The following is a 26,127-nucleotide window of genomic DNA, read 5'->3' on the forward strand; positions in this document are numbered from 1 at the left end:
CATTCAAACGTTCAATGCATTTTATTGGCACGTGCGTGTGTGGAACAGGAAATGATATTCATCAGTCTGATCAAGGTCTGAAAGTGTCACACAAACATTATTGCACTACTTCACCCGACTTTACCTATTTGCATTGCTTAATGCAAGCTATTCTCGATTGCCAATTTCTTTTTTTATACATTTCTTTTTTAACTCTTTCCGAAACACCCTACGAAGGTGTCAAAGCCCCGTCTAACACAAAACCACAGAAAGTCAGGACACTGAAATGTGCTGCCACAATCTTGTCATCCAGCTTCCATTAACGTCACTATGCAATGACATTGACTATTTCCAAAATGTAACACGTGTAAGGGATATTAATGCTGGGATTGGCGACGCTGGTTGACCACATGGTGTCCTTATACCATGTGACATGGATTTAACCAATGACAGTGCAGTGACTTCAAAGCGTTTCCGCACTTATGTTTTCTACGGCTTTGACTTAATACTGTGCTTCTTAAAGTGTGGTATGCGGCTCCATTTAGTGGCGAGCGCCTTGATCACTGCCCAAGTGCAGTCCAGTTGTATTTAACTTTTCAGTTCCATACATTTGCATTTAATCTTTAAAAACTGTTTAAAAACTTTTGATTGAGGTATTTTTTTTTAATAACCTGATACCTTTATTAACCTTGATATAGTTGATAGAAACTTACTTTATCCTCATAAATTACAAATGTTCACGTAATAACGACTTTATTGTCGTTTAATTTTGATTTTCTTGTCAAATATTTCAAATACTTTTTGTGGTATTCCGTCTTTAGACTCGGATAACTTGATTTCTTTTTTTCCTCGTAATATTTCCACTTAATTCCTGTAACGCTTGGGGTGTTTTATTTTAACTCATTTTTTTCTTGTATTATGACTTCATGTATAATTAAAGTTTTTAACTTTTGAATTTAAATTTTGACATTCTTGGAAAATTAGGTCTTTTTCTTATAATATTACAACTTTAGGAACACAACCGCTGTGTCATTTTCTTGATAAATATTTAGGCCTACTCCACCCTTGAATGTGTGTATGAATGGGTGAATGTGAGGCTTTTGTTAAGCGCTTTGGGCACAGTGATGGTGTAGCTAAAGCGCTATATAAGTGCAGTCCATTTAGCATTTGTATTATAATATTGGTCATTGTAGTGGTACTTGGAAGAGCCAATAATGTTTTTGGGTGTAAAATGTTTGCGGACCACTGGTCTAATAGAACTTTTCTATAATTTGACAGGGTTTTGGCACCATCTTGTAGCATTTTGATGCCATTGAACTACATTGACGTGCACTTTAGCACTCAGGGTGCTTTTTTTCCAAAATCATCTTCTTTGTATGGATAATGTTTTAAGATGACTGACATAATAGTGTTTTGGGATCATAGATTTGTAGGCAGAGACTTTCGCTTTTCGTGGCAGGGCTTGGTCCCTTTCCTCTGCCACTATTTGTAGTGTCATATTCAGTTATGATCAAGAAGTAATGCTGTTACTAGATACCTAGTTTGTATCTTTTATAAAAACAGAGAAGCTGCAATACATTGGTCAGGAAAGCATACTTTCAAGCCGACTTTTTAAACCTTTGCATTTGTACCACACTGAGAGTGGAAAGTCTTCCTCTACGCAATGACCTCCGTGCTCAGAGGGAATAACTTAAAACGGCGTGTAGTGTAGCAATGCATAAGCGCAGCTAAGTGTGCTGTTTCTGTTCTTTGAGCTGGCGCTGCGGCGGGAGTCCCGGAGACCAAGGTTTAAGATACCAAAGGCGATACGTCAGGTACCACGCCAGCAGCCCGCTCGCAGTCCCCAGCACCTTGTGAGACAGGTCGTGGAAGTAAACCGAGGTGCAGATAAACATCCACACCCATATGATTACGATGAGGTTAAGAGCCACATACAGAAGGTTGAGGACCACCCTCTGTCGCATGGACATTCTCGCCGTCTTCAGGGAGGCCATGGGCGCAGTTTCCTCCACGATGAAGAGGGCCGAGTAAGTCAGGATGAAGGAGTGTCCCGAGATATCGTAGCCGTGCCAGTGGTAGCCGGCGCTCCTGCACTCAGCTTTGGACGTGAACTGGCTGCTCCTCACGTCCATGGAGTCCCTTTGAAAACACTCACCGGTCACGTGCTCGATGTAGAAGAAAGTCTCGGTGCACAAGTACCACACGACGGTGGCCACCGCCAGCGAGAGGAGCCGTCTGCCCAGGAAGACGGGGTTCCTGCTGAAGGCGGTGTTGGAGAGGAGGAGGAAGGGAGTCAGCAGCAGCAGTGTCCAACCCCATGACACTTTGACAAAATACCTGCAAGACAAACAAAGGGATGCTTGTAGTCATCCAGCCCTCGTCACTCGGGAGGCAAAAGTTTCATACACATTTTTTTACATCAAATAATGTCAAAGCCACCAACAGCAGCAGTCAAGGCTAGAAATCCTGACTGACATACAGTGGACATAATAAGTCTACACACCCCCGTTTAGATGCCAGGTTTTTGTGAGTTAAAAAAAAACCATACGCTTGTTTCTCAGTCAGCTTTGGCTTTAGGCTTGGAAGCACATACCTTGGGTCATGTCAAAAGTTTCCAACTAGACTTTACACCGATTTGATCGGCTGATCGGTATCGGCCGATATTTAGCGTTTTATGCTGATCGGCTTTAATGGCATAATTCGCCGATCCGATCAATGGCTCAGCAAAAGACATGTCTGTCACTATGCCTCACTGGCATAAATAGCGGAACAAAGATACATTATTTATTGTAAATATCATTTTTGAGCAATTAAGTACACAAGTATATACAGTGACCTGTTCATTCATTTAAATAGACACATTCCTCCAACTTGTGATCGGACCAGTGATCGGTTATCGTTTTTTTAAACTCCTGATCGGCCCCAAAAATCCTGGTCGTGTAAAATCTATTTCCAACATGTGAAAAATTAACTGCGCTTGGAATGTATACAGTGTATATAAAAAGTCTACACACCCCTGTTCAAATGCCAGGTTTTTGCAATAAATCATTTCAAAGCTTTTCCCACCCATTAATGTGACTTATAACCTGCACAACTTAACTGGAAAAAAAGAAGTATGAGAGTGGATGTAAAATAATAATAATAATAATATGGCTGCAAAAGGGTGCACACCCTCTAATAACTGGGGATGTAGGATTACCCAATCACATTCGAACTCATGCTAATGGGAATCAGCACAAACCTGCCACTAAGTGCCTCTGATTATCCTAAAAAATGTTCAGCTATTATCATAGACTTTTCCTGACCTTGTTGACTTTCTTTCAGCAGAACCGTTCAGAATTTCCTCCACCTTAACTGAGGCCCTTTTTCAAGCTGAAAAAGACGTAGAAAATGATTTATAACTGCTGCCCTGAACTTAAACGATGACATGCTTTCCTTTCATACATGACGAACTCTCTCGGGTTTAGAGTACATTTCTGCAAAAGCAACTGAATGAAAAATACTACAACCCCAAACTATTGAGCAGCAGTATGTTTGTTTATATAAATGTAAGTGTAATTATAATAATTATCAAATCAATATATACCACACCAAAGCACCAACTAATGATCATTTTCAGTCAGTTGAAAGTAGACACGTAGCAGGTTGTGTCCTGATCTCGGCAGGCTAACAACAAACTAGCCAGCTTTAGCTCCACTCACACGTTGAGGACATTTCTGCTGCTGCTGAAGTAAGTCTGCGGGACGAGCTGGAACTCTTTGAGAATGGAGCCCAACACTGAAATGAGCAAAAACATCCACGGGAATTTGTGTCTGACGGCTGGTATCCTCCACAGAGTCACCAAGTTGCACACGACGACGTCCACCGCCGCCATGTTAAAACCTACAACCGGGCCGGACTTCTTCTGCGCCTTGTTTGACAAGACAACGGCGACATCGCGCTTCACCGCCCCCTGCTGGTAAAGCATTTAATGTGGTTTATTCACAAGTACTGCACTGCTCACTACTGCACCCCAGACATTAAATAAACTTTAAACCATGGGTGGACATTTTTTTATTTTTTATTTTCCAAAGAGGCCACATGACAAACTGGAACGGTTGCCGAGGGCCACGCCAACATGCTAACTATTTAAATGTTTTTTTAATTATTTTTTTTTAGAAAAAACATGTCGTCTTGTTTTAATAAACGTCTGCTAAGAAATACACATTTTAAACAAAATTATAAGCAGTCATTAAAATGACATACATGCGCATTAGCATGATATCATTATTTATTCCACATTCACACAAGGGTTAGGTTCTCACAGAGTTTCAAGCCTGGTCTAATGTTTCAAACAAGGGTTAGCATTTTAAATTAGTGTTAAGTTAGTTAAGTTTGACCAATGGCTTCCAAGACAGGTTTCGGGCTTCAAATTAGGGTTTCAAACAAGTGTTGGGGTTTTAAATTAGGGTTTGAAGTTTGGGTTGGTTGGAGGGAGTATAGGTATTTAAAATGAGTGAAGGCCTTTGCTGGTTGTCAAAATGGTACTGGACATGCCAGAATGTTTTTGAATTGTCCAACTTAGAAAAACATGTCTGAGATGACTTAAAAAAAAAAAATAGAAATAACAAATAGAAGTTGTCACACTGCAACCACACCGTGTTTGAATTCCTCTGACAAAAAGCCTCATGATTCTGCTTTATTTTCATTTGCTCATTCAAACTGCATGTTGCCTTCCATGTGGCACAGTTACACAACCGAGAAAGCTTCACTTCTGTTTTTTTTTTTTTTTTTTTTTTTTTTTTTAGTTGCTCTAGTTTTTCAAACTACAGAGCAGGCAGGAAGTGATTAATACATGAGGTGCTTGGCTTTCGTAACGTGGGAAGTGCAATGTCCTCAGTATGTGTAGGCAGTGTTGACAGCCAATATTGAATGTGTCCATGGTTGAGTTAAGGATACACTGACATCCGACTTACCTCGGGATTTATTTACACTAAATCAACAACAAAACATTCATTTCATTTTAAATGCTGCCAGATATTAACCATTTGCTTCATGATCTATACTTGTTTATGATAAGGCAACGGAAATGATCCAGATAAAGTACAGATTTTCCCTTTTAGAAAATGGTCAGAAAATAATTTCGAATCATAGTAATCCAAAAGCTCTGAAAAATACAATCTAAAAGGTACAGATCTGAAAAATAATAAATTGTTGATTTGGTCAAGCCTTTTTTTTTTTTAAATGGTGCACTCCAACAAAATATTTATTTACACAATCAGTAGTTGAATGTAGAGCATTTTTGTTTCAATTTCAAAGCAGAAAAAAAAACAAAAAAACAATTTTGTTTTATATTTCTTGTACCGAAAGAGTTGACCCCTGAAGAGTTTCACAGTTCCAAACATTAGAATTCACAAGAAACACAGCCAAAGCTCGGGAAAAGAAGAACGTCACGTCGAGATACAATATGACATGGACGACATTAACGTCACGCCAAAAAGAACCAACTCAATAAATAAATAAAACATAGAAAGAAAAGCAAACTAGAAGGTTAAATAGAAAGTGGTCACAAAACACAAAATCAAACAATTCAATGGTGGATGCTTCCAGATGTTAACAGCACATACCGCACTGCACTGTATGGGCTTTTTTGATGGACTTTTGAGTCCATGAAATGAGGAGGGGCAATCAAATAACAGTTTAAGGCCATTTCATTTGATTTTATGCTATTACCAAAGAGCCTGAAGATAGAAAAAGTGCAAACATGTCAGATGTGGAAAAAAAACACAGTGGTGCCTTGAGATACAAGTTGAATTCGTTCTGTGACCACCCTCGTATCGCGAAGATTCTTTCCCCAGATTTGAAATGAAAGGAAATGCCATTAATCTGCTGCGGCCTCATAAAAACCCAACAAAAATTTGTGTAACGTTTTTTTTTAAAGTCATGTGCTTTTAAGAAGGAAATGGCACTCTCTAATATTGTATTTTATAGAAACATAGCGTAAAACATAATTAAATACAACATAAATAAAGTGTGTGCATCATGAATTGATGCTTCAATTCAATTCATTGTGTTGTTCCTTCTGGTGTGCGCACCTTGGCCACCAGGAGGCAGTATAATACAATCATGCAGACAAACAAAGAAGACTCACCACTACTCTTAGTGACTCAATAAGATTAGATAAGATAGTTTTTCGCAGAGGATAAATAATATACGCCTGTAAGTATTGTTATATTATCTGAGTGCATGAGTTGCTTCACTGTTTGTGTTCAAATATCTGTTTCCGAAAGGGTAATAACGCCGCCAATCGTTACCACAGCTATGGCATTTTCCTTTATGTGTTAGCATTAGGCTAGCTGAGGCATTGCTCAGGCAAAGAAGTTGGTTGTTTGAGATACACAACTTGTAATTCTCTTTGTTCTATGTTTAGTTCGACACTAAATTTGAAATGGGCGTGGCATTTAACAGCTTGAAGCCTCTTTCTTGAAGTTTTGTCCGCTTTCTGCCAGACTGCTGCTGATTGTGAAGTGAGTTGAGTTCACTGCTACCGTGCAGCGCGTGTATCTCAAGTTCGCAGGTCAAAGCAAAAAAAAAAAAAAAAAGCCCAGATGATGGTTCATATCTCCAAAAACTTGTAAGTCGGCTCACTCGTATCTCAAGGCGCCTTGGATATTGTGCTGAAAAAACAATTTAATGTCTGCCCATTGAACCAGTAAAAATCTGCAAGATTTGACAAAGAGCTCCATGGCCCCCTCTCTACCCTGTGTAGTCGCAACACTTCATGAGACAAAGTCAAAATGTGTTACACATCAAAAAATTCAAGATTTCGGGTGCCGTGTGTGTGAGCATTAGCAGCTGAGTAGCAAAGAAAAAGAGTGCCAGGAAATAACATTGTGCAAAGGTTTGGCCCTCCTGGCGCGTCACCCGCAGTATCTCTTGATGGGCTGCACTCCGGTCTTCACCGAGCAGCCGTCAGGCGAGGTTCCACGCGCAGCGCCCGCTGCTCATCTCCCCACGTTCGGCACATTGGTCGTGGCGAACGCCTGCACTCGTCTCATCTCCTGGAGGGACCATGACTTATGGGAATGCTTTGGAAAAGGAGAGGGACAAAAATGTCAGTCAAAAGTTGCACACACAATTAACTGCGTCTGAGAGGGTGACGAGCTAACCTGAAGATGGAAGTCCATGATGCAAGCAAGTGGGCCGAACTAACAGTTCTGCACACAGAGATGCAAAAACAAACAATTAGAGCACAACCGAATGAAAGCATACATTGGTGTCTCGAGATACAAGTGACCCAACGTACGAGTTTTTCAAAATACGAGCTTCATTAGGCTTTTGCTTTGAGCCAAACTTGAGATACAAGCGCTGTTTGGTGGCAGTGAACTCAACTCGCTTTAAAACAAGCAGCAGTTTGGCAAATAGTGAACAATTTTTCAAAAACGAGGCTTCAAGCTGTTTAATGCTCGTTGAAAATCTCAAACAACTGAACAACTTTGCTTTTAAGAACGCCCTCGCTATCTTAATGCTAACACATAACGAAAAACACCATTGACGGGGTAAAACTTAGCACTGATAATGACTGTGTTAGAACCCTTTAAGCAATGGATATTTGAACACAAGCGGTGGAGCAACACAGATATAGATATTAACACTATTCCAATACTCACAGACATATATTCTTTATCCTCTGTGAAAAATAACAAACATTGCAGCATCTTACTGAGTCACAGTAGGTGTGAAACTCTTCTTCGTTTGTTTCTGCAAGACTGTATTATTCTGCCCCCGGTGACTAAAGCGGGCACACCAGAAGGAGCAGCACAATGTTTTTTTTTTTTTTTTTTAAATAAAGAACACTATTATATTATACAGTGCAATTTTCCTGATTAAAAAACACATTCCAATTTTTTTTTTTTTTTTAGGGGAGGGTGGAACAGATTTCTGATATTTCCAATCATTTCAATGGCTGCAAAGATGATTGGAGATATGATATTTTTGAGTTACGAGCATGGTGACGGAATGATTTAAACTCGCACCTCAAGGCCCCACTGTATACTTTAAACATTTCCATCATGACGTCACACGTACTCTTTTTCTGGGTGGCAAAAGCTTGAGCATTCTCCGAGGAAACAACCCATTTCATATAATTTATCCTCCACACCCAGAGGCTTCGCTGGCTTAGTTGTTTGTTTTTTTTTTTTTGGGAAAAAAACAAAAAAACATTTGGGTCAATATTTAGCAGTCTAAGCACAAAAACAAGGTTTTGTCATCACTTTTAGGTGCAGTCACTCGCGTTTTGCAACCCGACGGTACCCTGGCACTTACTGTTTACAAACATTGTGAAACGGTCTACCGAGAAGCAAAGCAAAGCAGAATAAGACGGGGCCGACTCACCGATGACGACTGATGATCGTGAGGTCGCTCGAGTTTGATGCGGATGTCTGTTCCCTTCCCTCGCTCACTTTTACCAGGTCCTGAATGATTGGTCAACCATTTATCATTCATTCATGCTGATTTACATACAGTATAATAATATATAGATATACTGATTTTTATGCTCACATGCAGTGCATAAGAAACTAAATAATTGAACAAAATAAAATGTGGAAAAAGTGAAGCTAACTAAGAAAACTTAGTGGAACAAGCAACAGAGCACAGAACAAGAATATCATTCATTTTGAGTGACACCAGACAGTAATTTATTATTATTGCTTAGCCACATGCGAAACAGCACTTAAATGAATGGAAAAGAAAAAACAAATTGAGTTTTGTGTTCACCGTGACAAAGCAAAAAGTTATTAGTATTAATGTTATTACACAATGACATAACATAATTATATAATGTATTCCATTTACTATGTATTTTATGTTTTATTTTTTATATAAAAATGCATGAGCTATTGTGACATTCAACATTATTTTTTTAATTTTCTGTTTTAAATAAAATAGCCAATAGCTTTTGAAATTCAACTTTTGAAAACATTTCAAAATGTAGTGTCATAGCGTGTATTATTGTTTTTACAATTTTAAATGAAAAAAACAACAGTGTGACAATTTTTTACTAAACGTTTTTTTCCATTAAATAAAAATAAAAAGTGTGTAACATTCAATGAATTTATTTTCAAATAAAAAAATATGCGATATCGTTCAACACTTTAACTTTCTTTCTGTGTGCCATGGTTTCTTTTAATTTAACGTTAGAATATGTACTTTGGATACTTCTGGTCTTGGGTAGATTTACAATGCTGCATCTTTGAGGGCGGAAAAAAACCAACTTTAAAACCAGATCCATCTTTCCAGCAATATAACAATACTGAATAGGGAATAGGAAGTGGTGATGCCGAGAGAGTCGGAAACAAAAGCCACACACAGTACATCCTCCTTTAAAAATGGCAACTACAGGACTGTCATGTTTCCTCATTTGGCTCACACGTGAGCTCACCTGGGGAGCTGCCCCGGCTGTTGGTGCTGGTGCTGCTCATGCTGTCGTCCAGCCACGTGCTGTACGTGAAAGAGTCCCGCTTGTGTGGCGTTCCGGCAGATGACAAACTCTCCTAAGAGAAAGCAGAACACAATCGGCATGCGTGTTGAAAGGAACACACATTGCAAAGTTTCATGAATTTTTAAAATTGGAAACTTTCCATGGGAATGAATAACAATTTATGGAAATAAACCAGGAATTTACAACATTGAAGCACGGGCCTTAATAGGGAACCTAAAAATACTTAGTTGAGAAAAATACATTTTAGGATAACCCTGCCTAAAACAAGCAGATTTCATGTAAATATCATCCATCCATCCATCCATCCATTTTCTGATCCGCTTCTCCCCACTAAGGTCGCGGGCGTGCTGGAGCCTATCCCAGCTATCTTCGAGCAGGAGGCGAGGTACACCCTGAACTGGTTGCTAGCCAATCGCAGGGCACATACAAACAAACAACCATTCGCACTCACATTCACACCTACGGGCAATTTAGAGTCTCCAATTCATGCATGTTTTGGGATGTGGGAGGAAACCGGAGTGCCCGGGGAAAACCCACTCCCAACCCAATTGTTTAATTCTTTACATCATATTCAATTATGTTACTACTATGTTTTTATAATGTACAATGTTATAGAGTGCTGTTTTCCATACTAAAAAAGACGACAAATTTTTGTTGTTGCTTTTTTTGGGGGGGGGGGCTGAAATTAATTAACTGCATTTCCATTCAGTACAGTTAATAGAGTTCCAGTTACGTGTTAATCTGTTGAAATGTCATGCTTTTTAATTGTGTACTAATTTTTTTTATTGATGTCTGGTGATGACAAAACCAAATGTTCATGTTTATACTTGAGTGTGATACCCTTCCCAAATTCCCCAGCTTAACATCCTATGGCAATTTACCAGACACATGACCGAACTCTTCCACCACTTTGCAACCTTAGGAAGACGGTACTCACCATGCCTGTGTCGTAGGCTTCCGCCGCCTCGTTTTCCTCCACCACGCTGGCGAAACTGCTGGCGTTGGAGGAGGAGCGGGAAAGGTCGGCCTCGGGGATGGATGGAGCCCTGCCACACAGACAAGAACTACATTGCTGGGTTAAACCACAAAAACACCACAGGAGCTCACCAATCTGTCAGGGTTTTTCCTTTTTCAGCTGGCAATCACAAATAAATAATTAAAAAAAAGAAAATGTGACTGATTATTTTATTTTGTAATTTTTTTCATAATTCAATTTTTGGCTGGGATAAAAAATATAACATTGAAAAACGGTGGATTTTAATATTTGATAGGTAAGGTTTACGTGACCCAGAAGTTTGGCAACGAACATTAGTAAAGTTTTGCGAGCTTGTTAGCCGCCACAATCAGTCCAGACCTGATCACCATCCATCAAATGATCCGTCAACCATAGTTTATCAAGTCAGAGGCAAACTTGAAATGATCAATAAAGGTTTCCTTAATTTAAAGCAAGTACGTATTATTGTCTTTATTCACATGCTTAAAACACATCCAAATGCTCAACCCATCATGACCTTTTTTTAACTCCTCCCACCTCCCTTCTCATGCAGTGGACATCTAATTACTGCACATGTGTAGACTTGATACAGGGAGACAGTAGCGATGAATTTGTGAGGGAAATGAAGCGGGGCTGCCAAAATCTAAATTTTCCACTATGAAACCGGATGTGCATAACCTACAACAGCAAGAGCCAGCTGGCTGTATTTATGTTAAGTGAAGTCAAAAAAGACTATCTTCATTTTTTTTTTATTTTTTTATTTTTTTTAATAAAAAAACATTATTTTTTTCCAGGAAATAGCTTTAGTTCTAATTCAAAAGTCAGGCGATACATTGTTGACATTACTGTTGAAAATGCACTTCCGTAGACATGTCCGTCATTTTAATGTCGAGCCCTTGGGGTTGTCGGCAGCTGCTGAATGTAACTAATAAAGTAACTTGTAATCTAACTTAGTTACTTTTCAAATCAAGAAATCAGTAAAACAACAAAGTTACATTTTCAAGGACCAATCGGTCAACGTACAGTATCTGTGGCAACATTGCGTCTGACATTAAAGCTACGCGTTTGCTGCAGTCAGAATACATTTTTGAACATTTTCCTTCTGTTCGGTCTTATTTTTGCCCCACTTCTGTACTTTGACTGAATTTCTCGGACCACACACTCCAACTTGAAAGAAAAAAACAATGTCGTGAACCCCCAAGTCTCATAGTCCACAAAGTGTGATTGGACAGAAAAACAGTGGTGAAAGCATATCACCATGTAACGCATGAAGCCGATTACAATAACACTTGAAACAACTTTTATCCTTGATATAATATGACTGATGGTTCATTGGTGGACCGAACTGATCTCACCGGTTAAAAGTTATTTATTTTTATACGTGACCAAACGTCTGGGTCATGTAAATGGATTAAATAATAAAATCCAATTCAGTCCTGTGGCCCGTTTTTCGACTTCATAATTTTGATCTTAGCCAAAAATTGGAAAATGAAATTTTTTTTGGTTTTGTTTTGTTAGATTTAAAAAAAAAAAAAAAAAAAAATGAAATAGTGAGTCAATTTTTGGTTTTTCATTTGCCAGTTGAGAATGGAAACAGCACATAACCAACTTCAGGAGTCACACCTGTTCTTGGCAGTGGTGAGCGCCTCAGGGGAGCTCTGATTGGACGAGTTGTCCGATTTCTGATCTTGAGAAACGTGGCCGCTGTCGGGCGTCTTTTGGGTGTTTGGGGAGTTCTCTCTGCTGCTCCACCAGACATACGCAGCGTTAACACTTCTGTGATTCTGTTCAAGCCAATATACATTTTTCAAATTGCACCTTTTCTCCTGTACTTCCTGAATGTTTTCAATTCCAATGGCACTACTTCGCCTGGAGCTGAAAGGACCAGACTTTTTCCTGGTGGGGCTTTTCCCTGGGGTAATCAAAGACTGCCAGGCAAAGAGAGACAAATCACAGTTAGACTCATAAAACATACAATACTCATTATTATACACTTAAGTTACAAATATGTAAAGATCTGCTCATTACAAAAGAGAGTCTATAGTGATTTTGACTTTTTACTCAGTTTAAAAAAAAATCATAGGTCAATTTGCAGTATGTAATGAGATGCAATACAGTGGCCAAACCCCCCAAAATCTGCTTTTGATAATATAATTGTTGATGTGCACAAATGCAGTGCATCAGACTGAGAAGTCTTTCAACAAAAGTTCTATTTCCATCTCATGTCGCTAAATAAGGCAACCAAAATATTAGACAAATGTCAAATAATATATATATTTTTTGGTAACAGCTCATATTGACTATCATTGAATTGTGTCGCTGTACTGAATGTTGTGGTCGGTGAGTGTTTTACATTGAATTTATGGGTTAGCTCAGCTTAAAAATCAAATCTGAAAAGCGTCACATTAGTCAATGTGGCTTAAATGGGCAAGAGGAGGACTAAAAAAAAAAAAAAAAGTATCAGTTAAGCAACTATTAAATCATAGTTATCAATCATTTAAACAAATATAGCAGGGAAAGCCTATTGCAGTGAGGAAGATGGTGACAGTCGAAAATATATTAAGATGGCACCATTAAATATCAAGTGAGCTGCTTTGACTTTTTAGGTGATAGGCAATTGCCACATTTTCAAATGCTTACAAAATAATCGGACAATCTGACCATTTTGCATTGGTCTCTTCATTTTTCCAGCGCTTTTATTTATCCTTAAAGGGGAACTAAACCCCTCAAAAAGTTTAAAGCCAGAATATATTGTATGTGCCATCCGCTATCTCAGCGCTCAATTGAATTGTGTCAGCAGTGTCCCTCACGAATGAAAGTCTAGATTTCTTTTGTTATACAATATATATATATATATATATGGTGTTGTTTTGCATACTGTATGTATGTGACGACAATATAAGGCAGGACACCAACTTGAATGATGCGTTGTGAGTCAGCTCGGCTTCCGCCCGACAGCGACGTGCAGCTTGTCGTTGCTGAATATTTACCTACTCTGTATAGTTTGCTTCATAAATAAAGCTGCTTAATAAGCCAGAGCTGGCGACTATACATCACATTTGCACAAATTCGGATTCGAGTTGATGGAATTTTTGAAAGATATTTTTTTTGCGAATAAATACTTTGTAGATTTGAATAAACAGCAGCCGATAAAGAAGTTATGCACAGCCAAAATCGAAAAAGGGTTTTGACATCTTGGATTTAGCTCCCCTTTAATCTTACATTTAGGGTCTTTCAAGAAACATATTTTTAACATAGCATCCTTTCATTACAACACAAAGTTGACTAGATTAGGTTAATAAAACAAGACTTGGCATGAACATGACAAGGACTTGGTCATGGTGCAGCGGTGCCATGCAGACAGACAGAACAACAAGAGTTAGTAGAAAAATAGTTAGAATTAAACATGAACCTCTTCTACTGATCCTATTCCTATGGCACTGCTTCGACGTCCATATTTACTGGGACTTTTGCCTGGGACAAGCAATGACTGAGCCACGCAGGAACAGAGAGATGGAGAGGGAGAGAGAGAGAGACGGGGAGGGGGAGAGAGCAAGATGATGACAGCCGACAAGGAGGGTAAAAACATGAGATATATATGAAACATATGCGATTCCATGCAGGTTGTGTCGTTCAAACACAATACAAAGCGTGCACCGGCTTGCTTCCGAGTGGTGCGACACAGGCAGCTGGATGAGAGAAAGAAAAGGTGAGCCAGGTAAGGGAATCTGTGACGATAAGAAGATGCAAAAAACAAAATAGTGCAGCAGAGGACACAAAGTAGCAGTTATACTGTACATTCAGGTCCACACCAAAGCAATGGTTTGCTCATAGCCCATCGCTATTGTTAGTTTGGCAACCTGGAAGTGATACACAGTGATGCATGTTTTATGTTTAACGTATGAGCCTTGGGGCCTCTGGTGAGATGTGTTTACTTTACTGTGATATTGTGATGGGTCTTTTTTTTATTAATGCGCTGTACGGACAAAAGCTGTGGCATACACGATGGTGAATGGATGAACCAATAATCTTAATCTTACCAAAACAGAATAATAGACTATTGCAGTTTGTGTTAACAAATCAGGCCCACATTTCACACTGATTTGTAAAAAATACATTTCAGTATAAATCTACATTTTGTGACATTTTTGTTTGGTGGTGTGCTGTGAGAATTTTATAATGTGCAATATTTGAGCCGGCTCAATGAAGGTTGGGAAAACACTGTCATAATGTGACACACACACATGCAAAAACCATACAAACACACACCCCGCACCCACATAAGGGATGCCGTCATCAGAATGCAAGTGTAAGTGTTCGAAAACTCTCAGGCGCACCGTTAACAAGGTGCACGACATCACCTCACGCTGCTGCGAGTCTCTGCTGCTGTGAGAGTCGAGTCGCACGGGTTTGCGGTGGCAGACAAACGTGCGAGTCTTGTAAAGCGAGAGCCGAGCCCCGCAATGCACACGGCTTCAGTCAAGCGAGTGCGCCACGCTTCTCTGTGAGACGTTAGTGCAGCAGGCAAGTGAGGCGGGAAGGCGCGAACTCGAGTAGTTGTACGGGAGAAAAGAGGGGCCGAAGCGCAGCTCCCCAAAGACCAGTAGGAGCGGGGCTGTACTTACTATCCCTGGGAATTTGGGGCTCTCTGCGGGTGTGCTGTGGTTAAAGCTTCCGCTGAGGCTAGCGGACACCGTGTGCGCCTTCTTGAAAGTAAGACCCATGGCGTCCATAGACTGGCTTCTGCTGCGTATCACCCGCTACGGAGAGAGACGAGGAGGAGGACATGCATTGAGATGGCGACGACGGGGGCCTCGGGGCTGAACGCTGCAGGCGGAAAGCCTGAGGTTCATTCTATGTTTTAGTGCCCCCCAGGTAGCTCACATGACTCATTGTTTAGTGAGATCGTAAAGGAAGCGAGGGGCCCAGTGTGCTGATATGCAGGTGTACAACATAGTGGAGAAGCAGACACATCTGAAGGTGAGAAGCACACATAGAGCACGGAAAGCTTGGGAGTAAAAAGGCAGGAAGGTGAGAGTGGCGTGCCGCAGCGGGACGGGGCGTCTTCCGTCATTAAAGAACATCTTTACAGCCACAGAGGAGACAGAAAGAAGTTTCATGTGTCATCTTGTATCACAGCGATCCCCAACCACTAGGCGTGGAACTGGTCTCAGTCACGTGAGACTGTAGTACACACATACACGCACACAAAATAAAATATTTTTAAAAAAGTAAGCCTCCAAGCTGGTAAAAATGAGACCAAATAAAAAGAAATATATTAGGAGAACTTCTTCAGCAAGGAGAAAAGGCCAAATGATGAGAAAGATGTTGATAACTTCCCCCAAAAGGGAAGCTGCATTTACAGTCCTTGCGAAGTGAAACCAAAAGTCTCGTGAATTTGACAGACCACAGAGATGAGTGTTGTTAACAGCCCTGCCAAATTCGAATGATTAAAAAAATAAATAATCGTCATAGTACGGTGGTGCCTTGAGATACAGGTGCCTCAACTTTTCGGGAGTTTTCCAAGATACGTGCGGTCACTTGACAAATGTTTTTGTCTTGAGATACAAGCAAAACATTGAGATAAGAGTGCAGTCCTCACAGTTTTTGGGTGGGCATCCAGTGCAATTCATTCATTTTAATGGGAAAGATGATTTGAAAGTCAGAAAACTCAGATCTCAAGGCAGCACTGTATGCTTTACAGGAAACCGGTCTGTGATGCACAAAAAAAAAAAAAAAAAAGTTGGGGACCGCTGCAGTGTTGTAAAGGAATAGTTCCTCATACAAAGAAAGCCATTTTGTTAGTTTCATCTCAGTGAGAAGCAACTCAAAGCACATTTCCAAGCATGCCAAACTATTCCTCTGCTTGGTGTTTTGCTTTTTCCACCGAGGCAGCATCATTTCAAAAGGAAGTGAGGCTGTTTGTCGGAAGCCTCTGCTGCTGCCTCGTTAGTTACCTTGAAGGACTCAAAGAAACCCCCTCCTCCTCCTCCGCCGCCGTTCTCCAGCTTGTCCTCTTCTCCCCCGACGCCCATCATGGCCTGGCTATTGACGTGGAGCTCCTCGTACAGCGTTTCTAACAAGGCCGACCGCGTTCGCTCCTAACGCATGCACACACACAGGCGCAACGGACACAGTATTGTCATTTCTATCTGAAAAGAAAAGAATGAGACAAAAATGAAATAAGACCCACCTCTAACTTGGCAAACTTTTCAGCTTTATAGCAGGCATATTCAGCATTGATGAGCTTAGTGAAAAGGAATTCATGGAAATCAAGGCCCTGCAAGGAAAAGCTTGATTAAACAAAAGCATAAAAGCGGGATTTGGCAGTACAAGTTGTCACTTTTCTTACTTTTTTAAAGACAGGAGGGTTTGGGAGGGCGGGACCGAAGAAAGGTACGTCATCCCGAGCCGTCACTGACACCTGCGAGTTTAAATGTGACCTATTATGCATTTCCCCCCACAAATTAAACAAATTCCCAAGAACAAAAAATAACTAACCCTCTGTCAACGGGTCAGTTCAAAGAAGCTGGTTTTGGGGGAGGCTGGCCTATCTCATGCAAATGAGCCACTGCTCACCCTGCCCTCTCCACTGCGGGGTGGGGGGGTGCCAATGCGAATACAGTTTGTGTTACAATGATGACTACTGAGCATGAAAGCTATGTTTTAGTACAATGAACATGTTTGTTTTATTCTACAAACTACTGACAAGATACTGTAACATCCTCATTCCAAATGATTAATCATACTATGTATTTGCAGAAAATGAAAAATGGTCAAAAAAATGAAAATGATTCTTTTTTTTTTCTTTTTTTGGTCTTATTGTTTTCATGAGCTGTTTGTTTGAAGCAGAGTCGGACACGGGTGAGAAAGGACAGAATGTGGATATTTGAGAGGCTTTTGGCCATGGTTGCCAAATTCATTAGTTGCACTCATGCATTTCAGTGACAGAGACTCCCTACGCTTCGCTTTTAAGCCGTAGGAACATCCATCCAACCATTTTCTTTTACTGCTTATCCTCACAAGGGTCGCCGGCTGCCAGAGCCTCACCCAGCTATCTTTGGGCGAGAGGCGGGGTACACACTGAACCGGTCGCCATCCAATCGCAGGGCACATATGAACAAACGATCATTCGCGCCCACGTTCATACCTACGGGCAATTTAGAGTTTCCAATTAACCTACCATGCATGTTTTTGGGATGTGGGAGGAAACCAGAGTGAAAACCCACGCAGGCACGGGCAGAACATACAAACTCCACACAGGCGGGGCCGGGATTTGAACCCCGGTCCCCAGAACTGTGAGGCAGATGTGCTAACCAGTCGCCCACCGTGCCGGCCCGTAGAAACATATTAAACTAGAAATATAGTTATTATTGTAAAACAGAATTTAAAACTAGATGAAGTTGAACAAGTATTTATTTACAGGAAGCACAATGCAATATGTGAAGAAGGTTGTTTACCTTGTAGAGAACATTGTCCGAACATGGGTTGACCACTTGGACCACAACGTAGGCATGAAGGAAGTTGGAGGCGATCATATCTGGCACAAAGGGAGTATTTTCTTCTTGAAATACAATCGCCACAATGTCGTTCCCTATATGCCTCTTTCTCTGCAACTGTAATGCAAGAGACACACAGCAAGACGATTGACCATTTAACGTTTACCTTTATAGAAGAAACAAATTACAAAAGACCCGTGGCAGGCCGTGCATTTGATATGTTGGCCTTCATGGGGACATATCCGACTTAACACCACCATTATGTCATAATTATACAACCCATCAATTCTATACAAAAACGTGATATAATCTCATCATCTGGAGCAGTTCACAATCAAAATTAATCCAACAACCTCACAAAAACAGTTGAATAAAATATCAATAGTGTACGTCATACTCACCAGAGATGCTGATGACAAATGTAAAGGTATTAATGTATTATTACGTAAGTGTGCAGATCGCTACAGATGTTTTGCTAGTTGAGTGCGGTTTGCTCAGACCAACCAATCAAAGAACACAAAATGCAGTCATTACATACATACATACATACATACATACATAAAAGACAGTTAAGTGCAACTTTTCAGGTGAAAAAACTATTTTGGTTTATTTTGGGAGACTGGAACAGATTGTATTTCCATTCATTTCAATGGGGAAAGACAATTTGAGATACGAGTGTTGTCAGATACGAGCATGCTCATGGAACAAATTAAACTCGTACCTCAGGGCGCCCCTGTATATGGCAAAATATAGAGGCTGGAATCTGATTGGAGAAAAGCTGTTGGGAATAAATTGATACAATTTCTTGGAACAAATAATACAATTCAGGTTGTAAATGTAGGCCAGTGCTCCTTCTGATAGTGTTGAGGCCAGCAGAGAAATTGGTGAAACACCACCAGGGAGTGCTGCTTCCCTGATAAACCGCTTAATCTGCTGATTAATGCTTGTGTGTATTGATGACACAGAGCAGAGGCTGGAGGGAGTGGGGGCATGAGAGGGAGGCCCCCACATCGGGCCACACAGAAAAACTAAAAAAAAAACACCAGAATTATTTGTTTCCATTACTAATATCCTATCTTTGTGACGTGGGATTTTCTTCAATGATGACAACCAAAACAAAATGATGCAGAGAAAATCACTTCGGGAATGAGTGAGCACTGTTGCTGACATTGGATTTCAAGCCGTGTATGACCTTCTTTGAATGCAAACCGTCTAGCTGACACCATAAGAAAATACTGCACAGGGAAATGACACGTCAGCCATACAAAGGTGTGTCAGTATCGTATTACAGTACCTGCTGTGTGTCCCCCTCGGTGTAAGGCAGCTTTGTGGACACGTGGAACATGACCTCTTTGTTGCCGTAGTTGCAGTAGATGGATTCTGTGCCAGTCTGGCCGTGAGTCACGTCCAAGCCTCCGCGGAATCTAACATACACACGCACACACACACACACACACAACAAGAGTCTCTCACCAGCTACAAAAGCAGTAATTCTCAAACTTTTTACACCCAGTGCCACCTAAAAGATATTCTCCAAGTACCACGATGACAACATTAAAATACATAAGTTTAGTACGCATAAGCCTGAGCACTGCACTTAAATATATTTAAAAAAAAAAAAAAAACTACTTAAGTAATGATTAAATTAAAATATATTGCAAATGCGTACCCGAATAGATATTTAAAACAGTTCTTAAAGCTTAACTTCAAATGCATTGAACTTAAAAATTAAATACAACCGAACTGTACTTGGCAATGATTGTACTGCACCACTAGAGCTCGCATAACACTACTAGTACGCGTTTCACTGTACTTTATCGTTGCCAGTTAAGTCGCATTGCCTAATCAGTGATGTCATTGATATCTTATCAGTTGTCAACTAGCTGTCCGTGCAAGTATTTGCCTTCCGCCTCCAAACACAAGCTCACGCTCCCTGCCAGTCGCTCATCCAATCACATTCAGACACCATCGCGGCCTCGCAGACAACGCCTACGCGTCGTTATTTCCCAATATAACCAACTTGGCGATGCAGTATGTAATAATTAGTGTTTTCAAGTCATTGTTAGAGCCGTACCCTTTAAAGTTGTGAAGTTCAATTTTCTCTCCAAGGAACTCCAGGAATTCCACAAAGGCAGGACTCTCTTGGCTATTGCCAAATAACTCCTCCTCTGAAATCTGCAACAACAACAACAAAAAAAAAGTGTCATACTGTAACATTTATATTTAAAGCCTGTACACACAAGTGATGTCTGAAAAACACGGTGGTAGGTGACCATGAAATGAAGTTGCTTTTTGACATGTCTGTGGTGGCCTCCCTTAGTTCAACTGTGAATGTAGCAATGGGTTTTAGAAACGCTTCGAAAACAATCCAAACTCCTTGTTATCTGTACAATTTTACAGCATCATGTAAAAGTGAGCTCCTCCATAGCTTCTTCAAACTTGTCTCTCTTTTTTTATATTAAGGAGAGAACCCTATTGCATTTTGAAAGGTGTTTGTATATGATCGCAAAGTTGCTACATGTGAAAATTTAAAGTGGGGAAACTGGAAATTGTTTGACTTAAGATTGCATTGGAATTAAATCATTTAAGAATCTCCAGGAATCAACTTGAATCAACTGTAAACCTGCAGGTAAGTCTCTCGGAAATATCACAGCATGATCTTGTGTAAAACAACCAGTCATCAACATAGGGAAATATGCCACCATTGTCAAAAGTCAGATATGTTTTTGAAAAACATATATTATGGTTAATGGCAAGTCTGCTTCCGACAGAACAGAATATTGAATACGATACAGCTTGTATTAATTACTGGACATTTCCAATCACCAATCATTTTCATCCATTCACAACTCCATATTGATTTTTTTCCATTTGAAGTTACAAGTGCTCTTCCGCCCCCGACAGACTAAAGAAGCGGTCGTAAAGGATTACTGAAAGCTGCTGCGCTGACTGAACGCCTTAATTAAGAGGGAAGCATTGAACGTTGCTTGAGGAGATGGAAAATTAGAATTTACGAGAGCCTCAATCACCCCTACATTGAATGTAATTCATACAAACAAGTTGTGGTTAAACTTTTTACAAGTACCATCTAAAAACTGCTACAAAAGTAACACTATCATGACCAATATTAAAATACAGTAGCGAAGTAGGCCCAAGTGTTCATTAAAAAAACCATTATGCAAAGATAGTGAATCTTTCATGTAACACTGGCGCGGTACGCATAACAGAGTGGCATAAACGATGCGTCGCCACAGCGACTTCTCAAAGCACAACAAATACATTTCCTTAACTGCGTTTTCAAAGCATACTTCCCCATATTGGCAGTTATTTTAGAGCATTTTAACTGATCTTTCAAGACCCACAGAATTTTGTGTTCTGCGATAATCTAAACACCAAACCTACCAAAAGACAGTAGACTCTTCTTTTTTCAGAATAAAATTTTGTTTCTAATGTTAGGTTGTTTTTGTCCAAAACACCGGTTTCTGACCATGTAGCGGGAAAAAAACTTCGGAAGAAACACCAAATGGTTACACCAAGCGGAATGGTGGCTTGACTTAAAACAACAAAAACCAGACTGAGAAATGGATAACAATTATGAACGTCAGTGGGTTTTTAGCATGCCGTTCAACATTCACTCCCTGAACATCAATTCTCATGATTGCGACACACACTTTCTACTACCTACCGCGACACATACTCTGCTTATACTATACCCATACATACTCTGTTCAAGTGTAGGTGCCTACACTTATCGGTCTTTTAACATTTCTCTCCCTCTTAATCGACATGACAAAACTGAGATTCACCACTTAATCTTTTCTTCTATTCAAAAGCTCTGCTCATCACCAAATCAAAGACATGTAAGGCTGCCTACTACAGGGATCTGTTAGTTACAGTTGTTTATAAATCTGAATTTCACACACAGACTGTACGAGACCCACGTCCGTGCCTGCCCATTGAAAAACGCACTTGACATATATATACATTGGTGGCAGTAAACTCTGGGATTCCAACTGACGTCCATAAACGCTGATGGCAGTGAATGAGTTAATTCAAATTCAAACTTTATCCCTCACCTGGCCAAACTTTTGATAAATAACCCCAAACTTGAAGTTGTTGCTTATGACATGCTCATCGAAGGTCACAATAAGTCGCGAGGCCTGTAAAAAGAGCATCAAGGGACGTGTGGGAATGGAAAAGGAATAAGCAGCAGCAGCATTAGCGATTAAAGTTATTAACTTACTTTAGGATAAAGCACTGGGAAAAAGCGGTCCACGTTGACTTCCTCACAAACAAGCTTGGGATAAATAAGTCGGACAGGTCAGATAAACTGTTGTGGCCAGCCTTGGAAAAAAATAAAACAATAAAAATAAAAAATAAACTCACCTTGGCCATTTGGACCACATTGGGAAACTCTGTCAGGCAGGAGATGGGGATGACATCGTGGTAGGTTTTTTGTTTGGTCCTGGCCAGGTCATAAAACAATCCGCATATAAATATGATGCAACATTTCTCAGATGAGATCGAGAGGATCCGGTAGGAGCCATTATCAAACTTCCCCACCCTTCCCCTCTCGCTCGCTCCATCCCCACCCACTCACTGGCCTAAATAGTCCATCTGTTGCCCTACTGTGGAAATGACAGTTCTGTTGACACTCTTTCATGGTTTATGACTTTTGTGATAACACTCTGTCAGAGTGGGATGTGTTGATGCACTGAATACTGGACATTTTAGGCAGCTGATTCGACTTGTTCTGTTTTGACCGGTTGAACCCGGGCTTCTCTGCAACGTGGATGTGTTACCTAAGCATTAGCCGGAGATGCTCCTGGTCACCAATCACGTCGTACTTTAAAGAGAACACCAGATGTCCTAGGGCGCTGTCTGCTGAATAGTAATTAAAGTGTTCCTGAGGGCACAGGCAAGGGTAAGGTTACAATATATCATGCTTGGATACACACACACTTTCCTCAGCGTACACATCCAGATCCAATTTGTTCATATTATGCGCTCACAAGAACAGGTGGTGAGCCTTCATGTGTCTTCACTTGAAGAAGTGCATGAAAAATGCACATTGAGGCCATTTGCTGCCAGACAATTGCTTATCCATGACATTACTGTAATGAGCACAAAGTGAAATTGATTGTGAAGTCCTCTCTGAGGGGAATTTTGCTCATTTGAACGCATTGAACAGTTTTTGAGTACAGTGGTGCCTCAAGATATGAGTTTCATTTGTTCCGAGACCAAGCTCTCAACTCAAAATACTCATATGTCAAATCATCTTTCCCAATTGAAGTGAATGGAAATGCCATTAACCGTTCTGCCTCCAACCAAACACAATAAACACTTTTGTAATGTGTTTTTCAATAAGGAAAATAACACTCTATAATTTTGTACTTAATTGAACATATAGTAATAACATAATTCAATAGAATGTAAAGAATGATACAGTTTGTGCATCATGATCAATTCATTGTGGCTCCGTCTGTGACTTGGCCACCGGGAGAGCTTCACTCAACTACTGTAAGTGACTCAGTAATCTGCTCTAATATTAGTGGGGGGGGGGGTTCTTCGCAGAGGATAAAGAATCTAAGCCTGAGAGTATTGTTGTATTATCTGTCCACGTGTTTTTGCACCGTATTCGTTCAAATATCTTTTCTTTAAAGTGAAAAACTCAAACGTCGGGTCAGTCGTATCTAAAGGCACCACTGTAGTGTAAGCTTAAAACACGTTGTAAAACCACTCAAAATAACAATGATCATTTGAGGCTCATCATTTCTTGAAATAAACATCGTGTGATTTTTTTTTTTAATGTAGAAAATTTCAATGTTACAAGATTTTATTTTATTTTTAAAAGAAACAAAAGAGAAGCACTGAATGTTAGAAGAGATCACAGTAAAACTTTCGGCATTGTCACCGATAACAAAAAGTGAGTGTTAAAGTTTTTTTCCCGTTTCAATACTTTTAACTGTCACGCATATGCTGAGCTCCAGTATATTGGATTGGTTGTAGCATGTTTGACAAAGTCGAGATAAAGTGACCCTCCTTTTCCAAATTTGGACATCACTGCAGTAAAAGGTCACAAACCTGATTCTTGGTTTGGTTGCATGAAGTGAAAAAGGTCAAGTGATAACAAAAGTGGCCTAATTCTGTCGTGAACACTGTGACAAACCTTTGCCAGAAAGTGTTTGCGGTAGAGTGTTGCCGTTGTGTTACATTCCAGCTTTGTGCGGGTTTCCGGGGACAAAGTCTGAAGTGGCTCCAATGAGTCCAGACTACTACCCAGCTCATGATTTGTTCCCTCAATCCAGTAACCGCCAAACTGCGGCAGAAGGATGAGAGGAAAGGGGCTTTTCCTTCCCAAAACCTGTCACAAAAAGTTTTTATTTAAAAATATGTATTTTTTTTTTAGCTAAGACACAAAATTATTGATGGCGCTCAGTTATTGATGGTAACACGAAAAAACAGAATCATACACTAGCAACTGATGGAAGTGCTGCACCCTACCTCGTGGACACTCGGGTAGGGAATGTAGTCCTCCTCGGTCTGAAAATAGAGCTTTGGTTCGTCATCAAAGATTCATATCAAGATTAACAAGAACAAAATCGTGAATTGATTATTCATTATTCATTTTGCTGCTGTTACTGAGAAACTTGTAAACTTGCAGGTTAATAATGTTTGCACTGGGGTCACATTAGACTAAATGATAATGAATCGGAACAACTCTTTGTAAAATAACTACAAGACTTGATGTACTATTAATGTAACAGTCGCATTGTATGATTAATATCCCGCTGTCTGCGTGGAGAGTCATACCTTGAGTGGAGGTGGAAAGGTGCATCGCTGCTCATCCATCCTGTTCCCCTGCGAGATGTAGAAGAAAAAACAGACGGGCGACAAGTCATTTATCAACCTGAACTTAAACAGAAAAGTGACACCAGGAACAAAATGACACGGTGGTTTTCTCCAAGGATGCACAGCGGGCAACAAAGCAAAAAAAAAAAAAAAAAAAAAGTCAGGCAGGGACAGGTGGAAGCATATAGACAGAGAGCGGTTAAGGATGGTAAAGAGCGAACGTTTGGGTGACAGAAGAGTCGGTTAGCGCATGGAGCGAGTGCGGGCAGTGAGGCTAGGGGCATTAAAAAGATGACGCCTCCACGCTGAAGCATCTGTTGGAAGTGGCAAAGAGAGAAGGCAGGAATGCACAGGCAACTGCTATAACATTGGGAAGGGCTACATTAGAAAAACTGTCATGCTAATAGTAATGCTCAATTGAAAGATGGTCATCCCTCGTTTATTGCGGGGTTTACATTCCAGACCAACCCTGCGATAGACAAAATCCGGGAAGTAGCGACATTATATTTTGTTTTAAAGCTTCATGCATAATACCAAATACAATAAGAACGTGATGTGCAGGTATTATTTTTGTCCAGTTGGGGTTGCCACCTTTACATTTGTGCAGTATTACATCTGTGACTGAATGCGTGTGACTTTCAGAGTCAGCAAATGCCGGAGTTGGCTGGCGGTGAACTGGCTAAATCGTTTGCCAGTGTGTGTTGAGTGATTCGGCGTCAGGTGTAGCAAACGCCAGGTCGAGTGTGAATATGTGTTTTGTTTTTTGTTTTTAGTTTTTTGTTACCATTTGTTTAATAAAACGATTGAAAGTGCACCGGCAACTGTGTCTATCCTTGACTACCTGTGCCAAAAAGTACAATTGGTTCTAACTAGTATTGGTAGGCTATATTAAATTAGCTAATGTTTACTTTACCATACAGGTGCAGTTGTAAGCCAGTTATGCTTTGCAATAGGCTCATTGCACTTTAGCTTATTTTATTAAATATGAAATTATCCCAAACATTGTACATCCTTTGTCTTTTACGCACTCTTTCCTCCTGGCTCACGCTTGCCGCTAGGTGAGTCTGCAGTAACAGTCCGTGTGCAAAAATGATCACCGCAACATCCTACAATATAGCGAACAATCCACGATTATATATATATAATATATATATTGTAAGATTGAAAAACACAATGCTGGGAAGCCGTGAAAAGCGAGGGACCACTGTAATGTGTTACTTGAGAAACTGCTTTTGGTATGATGCAGTTGTTGCTAAAATGTACGCAAGAAGTGTTATAGAAATCGAAATCAATATTTCTCAGTCTCCTACACTGGGTTGAAA

General features: G+C 40.2%; 2 protein-coding genes across 18 annotated transcripts in view; both read right to left on the reverse strand.

Moving 5' to 3' along the window:
* Positions 1-6: 6 nt before the first annotated feature.
* fitm2 (fat storage inducing transmembrane protein 2) lies at positions 7-3,961 on the reverse strand. 2 transcript variants are annotated; one of them, XM_061771023.1, is made up of 3 exons: positions 3,681-3,961; positions 1,915-2,316; positions 7-1,829 (listed from the first exon to the last, which is right to left on the reverse strand). In XM_061771023.1, exons 1-3 carry the CDS (start codon positions 3,944-3,946, stop codon positions 1,790-1,792), a joined length of 708 nt encoding a protein of 235 aa, XP_061627007.1. In that variant the 5' UTR covers positions 3,947-3,961; the 3' UTR covers positions 7-1,789. The 2 variants fall into 2 exon arrangements, with proteins under 2 accessions (XP_061627007.1, XP_061626998.1); XM_061771014.1 differs by having other exon boundaries at positions 7-2,316.
* Positions 3,962-4,924: 963 nt separating this feature from the next.
* LOC133476949 (rap1 GTPase-activating protein 1-like) overlaps positions 4,925-26,127 on the reverse strand; it is a 57,515-nt gene continuing 36,312 nt past the window's right edge. For 5 of the 16 annotated variants that reach the window (XM_061771063.1, XM_061771075.1, XM_061771125.1 and 2 more), the window contains 22 exons: positions 24,767-24,814; positions 24,458-24,496; positions 24,123-24,317; positions 22,756-22,859; positions 22,340-22,418; positions 22,197-22,250; positions 22,030-22,113; positions 20,028-20,128; positions 19,248-19,377; positions 17,915-18,070; positions 16,807-16,878; positions 16,648-16,734; positions 16,412-16,555; positions 15,080-15,214; positions 13,867-13,944; positions 12,273-12,382; positions 12,078-12,197; positions 10,398-10,524; positions 9,401-9,512; positions 8,353-8,432; positions 7,128-7,175; positions 4,925-7,046 (listed from right to left, as the gene is read on the reverse strand). In XM_061771063.1, coding sequence (XP_061627047.1) covers positions 7,167-7,175; positions 8,353-8,432; positions 9,401-9,512; positions 10,398-10,524; positions 12,078-12,197; positions 12,273-12,382; positions 13,867-13,944; positions 15,080-15,214; positions 16,412-16,555; positions 16,648-16,734; positions 16,807-16,878; positions 17,915-18,070; positions 19,248-19,377; positions 20,028-20,128; positions 22,030-22,113; positions 22,197-22,250; positions 22,340-22,418; positions 22,756-22,859; positions 24,123-24,317; positions 24,458-24,496; positions 24,767-24,814 — 2,064 coding nt within the window. In that variant the 3' untranslated portion in view covers positions 4,925-7,046; positions 7,128-7,166. Of the gene's footprint in view, positions 7,047-7,127; positions 7,176-7,204; positions 8,433-9,400; positions 9,513-10,397; positions 10,525-12,077; positions 12,383-13,866; positions 14,144-15,079; positions 15,215-16,411; positions 16,556-16,647; positions 16,735-16,806; positions 16,879-17,914; positions 18,071-19,247; positions 19,378-20,027; positions 20,129-22,029; positions 22,114-22,196; positions 22,251-22,339; positions 22,419-22,755; positions 22,860-22,965; positions 23,068-24,122; positions 24,318-24,457; positions 24,497-24,766; positions 24,815-26,127 lie in introns of those variants that run through there. The other 11 variants (XM_061771036.1, XM_061771135.1, XM_061771045.1 and 8 more) reach the window with 8 other exon arrangements.

This window comes from Phyllopteryx taeniolatus, chromosome 1 (assembly GCF_024500385.1).
Source record: "Phyllopteryx taeniolatus isolate TA_2022b chromosome 1, UOR_Ptae_1.2, whole genome shotgun sequence".
Taxonomy (NCBI): Eukaryota; Metazoa; Chordata; class Actinopteri; order Syngnathiformes; family Syngnathidae; genus Phyllopteryx; species Phyllopteryx taeniolatus.